The sequence below is a fragment of the Limulus polyphemus genome, unplaced genomic scaffold (assembly GCF_000517525.1).
Source record: "Limulus polyphemus unplaced genomic scaffold, Limulus_polyphemus-2.1.2 Scaffold3106, whole genome shotgun sequence".
NCBI classification, from domain to species: domain Eukaryota; kingdom Metazoa; phylum Arthropoda; class Merostomata; order Xiphosura; family Limulidae; genus Limulus; species Limulus polyphemus.
In genome coordinates, this window is record NW_013668716.1 from 104,323 (window position 1) to 114,193 (window position 9,871).

At 35.4% G+C, this 9,871-nt stretch overlaps 1 protein-coding gene across 2 annotated transcripts; it reads left to right on the forward strand.

Moving 5' to 3' along the window:
* Window positions 1–3,137: 3,137 nt before the first annotated feature.
* On the forward strand, window positions 3,138–8,182 carry LOC106468671 (leukocyte elastase inhibitor-like). Of its 2 annotated transcripts, XM_022397034.1 has the most exons (3): window positions 3,138–3,209; window positions 4,036–4,080; window positions 6,621–8,182. In XM_022397034.1, the coding sequence occupies exons 1-3, from the start codon at window positions 3,144–3,146 to the stop codon at window positions 7,884–7,886; spliced, it is 1,377 nt and encodes a 458-aa protein (XP_022252742.1). In that variant the 5' UTR covers window positions 3,138–3,143; the 3' UTR covers window positions 7,887–8,182. The 2 variants fall into 2 exon arrangements, with proteins under 2 accessions (XP_022252742.1, XP_022252743.1); XM_022397035.1 differs by lacking the exons at window positions 3,138–3,209; window positions 4,036–4,080 and adding an exon at window positions 4,083–4,221 and having other exon boundaries at window positions 6,621–8,178.
* Window positions 8,183–9,871: the final 1,689 nt, after the last annotated feature.

Here is a 9,871-nt window from a genome sequence, read left to right on the forward strand (position 1 = left end):
TCCCTCTAGTCTTAAACTGCTAAATTAGGGATGGCTAGCGCAGATAGCCCTCGAGTAGCTTTGCGCGAAATTCATAACACGACAGTAAACTTTCAACCTTCGTTGTAATATTACTAAACTGATTTTTTAAAAGTATTCCTATATGTTTACTACCGACTATTAATATTTATATAATTATTACTTGAAACCGTCGTTACCTTTTGACACTCCATAATTACAGAATCGAGAAAAACAAAGACGACTGTACGTTTCACTTATTACGACTAACGAAACCATGGTTGGAATAAATGAAATATTTGTGAAACATACTATAGTCGTTGCTTTCCTCGATTCAATATTATTTATGTTTTATCGCAGAGTTCTGTAGTTTCTCACAAGAAGCCCAAGAAGAAGAAGTTATAAAATGATTAATAGTTTCACAGATTATTATCGAAATTTCTTCAACAGACAGTTTTGTTTCCATTTTATAACAAGTCTTTCCTTTATATATTCTAGGACAGAACTAGACTGAATTTGATATAGAAAAGTACTTGCTGCGTGTTATTGTTAAGATGAAAATTTTAAACCTCGAACAGATCAGCTTCTTCTGTTCTAACATGTTATGTACTCTCAGTTGGCTCAGCGATAAACTTGAAAGTTATAAATCTCAAATTCTGGGTCCGATCTCTGTTGTGGACACAGCACTGATGGCCCGTTTTGCAGCTTTTTTTGATTAACTATAAACAGAACAGACGAAAAGTGTGATTGACCGTCACTTCATAACGTCCCCACGGCTGAAACGGATGAGTACGTTCGATAATGGGATTCGAACCCGCGAGTCGAGCCTCTTAACCAACAGGACTTTGCTTAGCTGTTTGCTAGTTAATTAGGTTTTGTGTAAAATTACATTGCTCCAATGAGTTTGTAAACAAAACACGTTATTTTCAAGTTCAATGACATGGTATTAAATTTTACTATCACTCTAAATTGTTGTGTTTGATAAGAAATATAAGACCATACATAAATATATGCGTGTGTGTGGTAAGCATCGATCGGGATAATTTTTTATACTAAGTCGTATGTAATGAATAGGATATACTATACAAGTGCTACCTGCGCTAACTGTCGCGAATTTGTAACTAAATTAAACGGAAAGCAGCTAGACAACATCAACCACCAGCTCTTGGGCTACTTCTTTCTGACCGAATGATGGGACTTCACTGTCATTCTTATAGCGCACCCACGCCCCCAAACTGAGGAGCGAGATCTTTTGCGCCATCGGGACTCGAACCGCGGATCCTTGGATCCACAGCTTGGCACGCTACCCCCTAGTTCACGCTGGGCCCCGAGAGGATGTAAATGGAGGAAAATGTTTTGATAAGTGGCTGAGAAAAATTATAAAACGTATTTATATTATTTATTCAACAATTACAGAAACATTTTAAAATTGTAATCAATATAATATTTGTCTTATCTAGTTTGTCTGTTTAGTAAAAGCCATCTTAAGAACCATATATATATAAGATATAGATCACCCCACAAGACTACTGGTGATATTCTCCGTTTTTATCTTGTCCAGGATTACTAAGCAGGAGCGGAATTTCTCAAAATAATTGAATTGAATTGAAAAAGAGCGAAATCGGGTATACAGGGAGTTTATTACGTTATACTGATACGATTTTGAATGTATAAATCAACAATTTACGTTATCACCACAGTTGATACAAAGTTATGGTGGAACGGCATGTATAAAAACTACATTTTGCAATTGTTTGGTGTTTGTAGATAGTGCGATGGAACCGAAAATTGATCGCTTTTAAGAACGATGTTCTTGGACATTCTTCTTATTTTCAGTTTAGCCTTCGTATTAAATTCGTGCGTGAGCTATTTCGGGTTATCAGTCTTGATATGGCGTATTCAGATTTAAAAGAACATACGTTTATTTCCCCTTATTTGATGTACTAGCAGATGTTCTATTAGATGTTTATGAAAGTTGTATTTTTGTTTGTGTGTTGTTGTTGTTTGTTTTTTTTCGAAGTATGTCAGTGGAAATATAAATATTGAAAATACATAAAACTAAAATTATTCACGTCCACCGAACTTGATCATTCAAAGAGCACGTTATTTTCTATTTCAGTTTTTTTTTTCAAAAATAATAAGTAACATGTGACATAAAAACATCTTACTTAATATAAGTGTGTCTATCTTGAAAGTATGTATAAACAATGTGTGAAAAAGAAATCCCTCTGATAACTAATGGGATTTGAAATCGAAATGCAATTGTAGAATTAATATTTTACCACTTCTAAGTATAAATAATGTTTCTGTTTCTGTCCTAAGTATGCCAGTAATGATTGAAAAAACGTAGACTGTATATTTGCCCCATTTGTTGAAAGAGGAAACAGGAGAAATCCCATGAGTACCCCACTAGTGGCTACTCCAACTGATTAATTTATATTTAGCCAGCACTAGAGCTATAAAATCTATGAACTTTAAAAGCAAAATAATTTATTCTTAGCACATTCTAAATCATTCCTAGTTGATTAAACCATATCTGTCCAAAAGCAAATACCTTGGAGGAATTATAGGGCAAAAAAATTTATCTCAGAACATAGAAATATATATATACATCAACTCAGTTCTTTACTAACAAGTAATTCTATTACTATCAATATATCTTCCTCTATCAATACGTGTTTATATTTACATACAACACGCTTGCTTTCTCGAACCTTCGCTTAATTACTTGATCTCAATAATCATTAGTTTCTCAATGTATAAACTAAAAACTTGCTAATAGTCATACCCACAGCGCCATCTATTTATAACAATATATATCTAATCATAAAGAAATATAATAATATCAACAATATTTACACTGTATATATATGTGTGTGTGTTGTGAAAAGTATATATATATATATATGTATATATACTTTTCACAACACTACACCCCCTTAAATTTCAACCAACGCGGATAATTTAAGTATATATATATTTATTCCCAACCAACTCTAGTTGGCTTCTTGTGTTTCGAAGAACAACTTTGAACTTTTTTATTTTTCTCTTCTTCGATTGATCAGGTGACTTCTGGCCTAGTTGTAAAACTGGAGCTCTCCTGCTTCCTCATTGTTTATTACTGTCCGGGAATCTGTCTCAAGACAATGGCAATTCCACAGTCGATTCACATGCCCGAGCTTCGACCTCTTATGGTGTCTACCTTTTATTCTGTAAGTAACATCAGAAAGGTGATTAGTAAATTTGTAAATTGGGAGATTTCTCCATTGCACCGGTTTCGGTTGCGCAACCAGACCAAATCTCCTACATCATAAAGTCTCTTTATACCATCTCCCGACAGAGTGAGATTGGCTCTTTCATGATGGTGCCTCCCCCCAGTGGCACAGCGGTATGTCTGCAGACTTACAAAGCTATAAACCGGGTTTCAATACCCGTGGTGGGCAGAGCACAGACAGCCCATTGTGTAGCTTTGTGTTAATTCCAAACAAACAAATTACATGATGGTACACACAACTGTTATATTCAAGGAAGAATATCACAATAATTGGACAAAAGCATCAATGATACACATTGCTTTTCTAACGTGCATAATTATACCAGTTTTTTCTTGTGGTGACTAACTAACAACCTGAAACCTTACGGCCTGACACAGCCTGGTGGTTAGAGTGCACGACTCGCAATCTGCTGATCGCAGGTTCGAATCCCTGTCACCAAACATGCTCGCCTTTTCAGCAGTGGGGGTGTTATAATGTGATGGTCAGTCTCACTATTCGTTGGTAAGAGGGTAGCCCTAGAGTTGGCGGTGGGTGTTGTTAACTAGCCACCTTCCCTCTAGCGTATCACTGTTAAATAAGGAACTGATAGCGCAGATACCCCTCGAGTAATTTTGAGCGAAATTCTAAAAAAACCAAACCGAAACATACACATAAACTGAAATTCTTTTTTTTAATAGTCAGTACATGAAATTATTAGCTTTGACGGAAACAGTGGATCTAATGACTCAATTAATATATTTCTTATCGTTTATTTTTTCTACAGGAATTTCAGAATGGTGGGACTTTAGATAAAGACGTCATAAAAAAAGTAAGCCAATCACAACGCAACTATTCAGATTTTTTTACATCACTTAGCAACATCCTATATAAGCAATGACTTTTTACGAGCTGATTTGGTTATAAGGTTGCAGAAAACCCTCATTAAGTTTGAAGTTGAGTTCACACTATGGTAAGTAGTTTTCTACTTTAAAGTTACTCACCTAATAAAGTACTCTGTTTTAAGATATTCGCGTCTACGTATCTGCAAGAGATATTGGCACTAGGTGTCCCTAATTTTGAGCTGACAGACTAGAAATTTGGCAGATGGTAAATAACTTCCATCGCCAACTTTTGGGCTACTCTTGACTAACCAAATGTTGGAGAGCTAACCATTGTGCCACGCTCGGCTACAGTGAAGCCATGAAATATTGAAATTATAATTACAAAGCTCTAAATTCGAAGAACATAGAAATGTTGGGCCGAGTGCTGCCTAATGATTGCCGTTCCGGATTGTAGAGTTGAAGTTCCATCTTTTGCGCCCCGTTACAGCCACAAACAAAAACATTGCACTCCGCACTTTAGAACTGTGGGTGCGTTATAATTTTGATGATCAAATCTCACTATTCGGTCTTCCAAGAGTTGGCGGTGAGTATTGCTGACTAGTTGCCTTCCCTACAGTTTGTCACGTCCAAATTAGGGACGGTTAGTGCAGATAGCCCTCTTGTAGTTTTGTGCAAAATCCAGCAAAAAAGTTTGTTTGTTTGTTGTTAATTACAAAGTTAAATAGCGGGTATCGAAACTCGATTTTTAGCGTAATACGCCTTCAGACTTCCCGCTGAGCCCCTTGGAGCCTCCAACAAACTAACCAGAGAATAACTGGCATTTTTGACATTTTCTGAAATCATCTTTTTTTCGTTACATGTTAGTATTGTGTATGTCAGTAGAATGTTTACAGTATAGTATATGTCGGTAGACTGTTTACAGTATAGTGTATGTCAGTAGGGTGTTTACAGTATAGTGTACGTCGGTAGAATGTTTACAGTATAGTGTATGTCGCCCCCCAGTGGCACAGCCGTATGTTTGCGGACATACAACGCTAGAAACCGGGTTTCGATACCCGTGGTGAGCAGAGCACAGATAGCCCTTGTGTAGCTTTGTGCATAATTAAAAACAAACAAACAAATAGTGTATGTCAGTAGAATGTTTACAGTATAGTTTACTATAATGATATTTCGCACTAATATGAATCCGAATCAATAAAGGTAAATATGTTCAGTGATATTATAATTCACTTTGACATCGGTTTTTAAATTGTGATAACACTGTCACAGAAGAAACTTAACAACATAAACGACACAATATACTGTAAACATTCTACTGACATAGACTATACTGTAAACATTCTACTGACATACGAATAACATTACAATTAAACTAACTAGGATTGTTTATTTCATAGTGACCAAAACACGTGCGTAAATTATCTCAGGTACGACTAATTATTTTGATTAGTAAATATTAACGTCTCGTGAAATTTTCTCGTGATTTCAAACTGTGGGATTGAGTGATTTTCTTGGGGTGAATTTCCGCTGAACTGATAGATTCATGATGGACCCACTGAACTTGGTGGATTCAAGATGGGTCCTGCTAAACTCATTGGATTCAGGATAAATCCTACTGAAGTGATGGACTCAGAACGGATCCTGCTAAACTTGATGTATTCAGTATGGATCCTGCTGAACTTGATGGTTCCTGCTAAACTTGATAGATTCAGGAATCCTGCTGAACTTGCCTCTCGGTGAATTTTGATTGAAACTTCGAAACAGTTATTCAAGCCCAAGTTGTACTTTGATATATATTCTCTCCTGATTGAGATTATATCTCTTGATATCCACAAACTGAGCAGTAAAAGAAAAATATGTAACATGCTTATTCAGTCTTGTCTTTCTTCACAATATTTACGAATTCCATGAAACAGCAATGTTTTATCTACTCAAATAGAATTAAATAGCCTCTTTAAATTTTTCAGATCTATATTTCGTACATACAATTGTTTTCAATAAACTGAAAAAAACTAATTGAAGATGCAGATACAATCAAAATACTTTATCTGCTTCAAGAGAAGTACCACTCCATTGGTTAGCATTTATGGTACTGGCCAGTAATTTAATATAGTTATGACTCCATTAGTTAGTATTTAGTGGTACTCACCTGTAACTTTAATATATAAATATCACTCCATTAGATAGGATTTATGGTACTGGCCAGTAATTTAATATAGTGATGACTCCATTAGATAGCATTTATGGTACTGGCCAGTAATTTAATATAGTTATGACTCCATTAGTTAGTATTTAGTGGTACTCACCTGTAACTTTAATATATAACTATCACTCCATTAGATAGGATTTAGGGAGACTGATGTTTAACTGTATTGATGAGTCTTTATTCTTTATAAAATGAGTTATCAACTGGGTTTTGTTGAAACAATATATATGTTTTATCTTTAATACCACATCTGTTTCAATTGGTTACCAGGAAAATACATTTAATCAAGTCCCTCATTTTACATATATTCTTCTATTGCAGAATAAGAAGGAAATGGAGATTTCAACTTTCAAGATATGCTTTGTTTCCGCATTACAATTCATCTTCTTCGCAGAATGTTGCTTTGGCAATTCTTTATTTGATAATTATTTAGAGTCCTCTATTCAGAACGTTCAACAAGAAAATGGAGCTTCAAAGATTGCCAACGCTACCAATTACTTTGGTTTCGGTCTTTATAACAAACTTCAAGGAAATGATAATGTTTTGATCTCTCCTTACACCATGGCTAGCGTTATGGCAATGTTGTACCTTGGGTCACGTGGTATTACAGAACGTGAAATGAGCACAGCACTTGGTTACAATATGCTTGAACTGAGTCCTGATGACATCGTCCTTGGATTTCAACAACTAATAAACATACTCAACACCAATTCCAATGACTACACCTTGAAAACGGCAAGTGCCCTTCTGGTTCAAGACTCCTTCCACATTTTGGACGAATACAAGCAACATTTGGAAAGGAATTTTGGAGTAGAGGCACAAGAAGTGGACTTTGTTAATAGACCTGAAAAGGTTAAGCAAGCTATCAATAAATGGGTTGCTCAGAAGACCAGAAACAACATTCCTATTCTTCTGGACGATCCTCTGAAACCAAACACACGTCTGTTTTTCCTCAACGCTGTCTATTTCAAAGGTCTCTGGAAATCAAAGTTTGATTCAGAAAATTCCAACGTATTACCCTTCTTCAACAACGGAATAACTCGGACTAATGTTGTTATGATGTATATGACATCGGAATTTCCGTTTGCCTATGTGCCCAACTTGAAATCGTTTGCTTTGGAAATGCCTTACCAAGGCAATAAAATAAATATGTTACTGTTGTTACCTAGAAGTCGAACTGGGCTGTCCGAACTGGAAAATACATTGTCTTCTTCCTCTCTTAATTATATCGATTCACTACTGCGTAAGATGGAGGTCGACGTGCTTATCCCTAAGTTTACACTAAAGGAAACCTACACTAATACACTAAAACGTAGCCTAGTTGATATGGGAATAAATCATCTTTTTGGTCACGCTAATTTAACAGGTATGGTAAGCGAGGGAAATCTTTATGTTTCGGATGTATTTCACAAAACCTTTATTCAGGTTGATGAAGAAGGAACTGCAGCCGCTGCTGTTGGTGGAGCATCTGTAGTCGGCTATTCAGCCTCGTCACCAAGGTTTTATGCAAATCATCCGTTTATATTCTTCATCCGCCACGCCGAAACTGGTGTTGTCCTGTTTATGGGAAAAGTTGCAACCTTGTGAACTCATAGTGTCAGTTTCTAGTTGTAAGTGAGCTGATAATTATGACGTGGAAAATATTTTCCAACATAACTTTAAATCCATGCTTATAATATTACTTTAAAATATTAGTTTGTCATGTTTTATTTCTCATAACCTTACCTCAAAGGCTTATTTACTTATCAATATCTATATTTTATTACAGAATAAATAATTTCAACTTTAATGAGTGCAGTTCATTCTTTACATTTAGTGACCTCTTGAGTTTTGTGTTACTACATTATTAACACGATTTTAGAATTATTAAAATAATTTAGTTAATTCTTTATGTTTGAATTTTGGTACATTACTTTTTACTGTCAAATCAAGCGTGTCTTGTTTTACTTGATTACCAAACATTTTATGGTAAAAACTACGTATTTCACTTCATTAATGCTCCCCCCCCCCCCCCCCCCCAGTGAAATGGTGATAAGTTTACAGACTTCCAACGGTAAAACACGGGGTCGACTCCCCGCGTTGGACACACCAGATAGCCCAGTGCAGTTTTTCTCTAAAACAAACGAATACTTAATTATAACATATAATAACTTACACTTCTAAACGTTTGAAAAACATGACGATTAAACATTTGGTATATCATTTTCATGTTTCAATTTTCGAAAAATAATTGTAGACGTTAATGTTAAAACTCTAGAAAATATTTAATGTGTAATATCCATATCCACTTTTCAAAATTTGAATAAGTTTAAGAACAAAAATTTATTCTTCCAAAATTGATTAAGTTCTAACAATGTAAAACAGTGTAGTAACGTAACGATGTAAAAACATTCTAGTAACCTGAAAATTTAAACCCTTTTAATGACATAACAATGGAAAAAATGTAATCATGTAAAACACTGTGGTAACCTAACAATATAAAACGTTTTAATGTGACGATATGAAACATTGTAGTAACGTGACGATGTAAAAAATTGTACAGCATGACAGCGTAAAACACTGTGGTAACGTTACGATATAAAACATTGTTGTAACCTGAATCTATTGTGTAGATCAGATTTAAGTCTGAATAGTTTGAGATTGCAAACGAAGAGTTCGTACGCGCTTTACTGCGCCTACTTAATTGTGTGTAACTTACACTGTTCGAATATCAGAAAAGTCAGAAGATTAGACAGTCCCTGAATGTTTATGACAGATACCAAATTTGTGAACCAACGGCTTTATACCGCGTGTATTTAGGTAACTATACGAAATCATGAAGTCATTCCAAACACTAGCCAGGAAGAACAGGGAGGATTTTAACTGGGTATAGTTCAAGTTGATTTTTAGTAAAGACAGCTAGTCAACAGCGCCCATCGACAACATTTGGACTACCCTTGTCTCGTCGAATAGTGAGATTTGACCATCATTCATAAAGCGTACCAACAGGAGTTTTTATATCACTTTTAAGACATTATCTAATCTAACATGGCGAGTTTCTGAAGAAGCCAATCATGTTACATGTTGCCTTAAGAAACCAGTTATCATGTAACATGTTGCCTAAAGAAAGCAATCATACTACATGTTGCCTGAAGAAACCAATCATTCTACATATTGCCTGAAGAAACAAATCATTCTACATATTGCTTGAAGAAACCAGTCATACTACTTGTTGCCTGAAGAAACCAGTCATGTCATATGTTGCCTGAAGAAACCAACTGTCAAGTTGCATTTTGGCTGAAGAAACCAATTATCATGTTAGATGTTGCCTTAATAAGCCAATCATCACGATATGCGTTGCCTGAAGAAACCAGCCATTACGTTGCATGTTGTCTGAAGAAACCAATCATCACGTTACATGTTGCCTGAAGACGATCGTTTCAACTAAGTTTGATTCCAATCTCCAATTTCACAAATGATCATTTAAAACAATTAGGATAAACTAGACCACCCGTGACCCGTTTGGTCACCCACTATTGATATGTTATGAAGAATTCAAGCTAATTTCAATATTGCACTGAAATAGAAGGTTT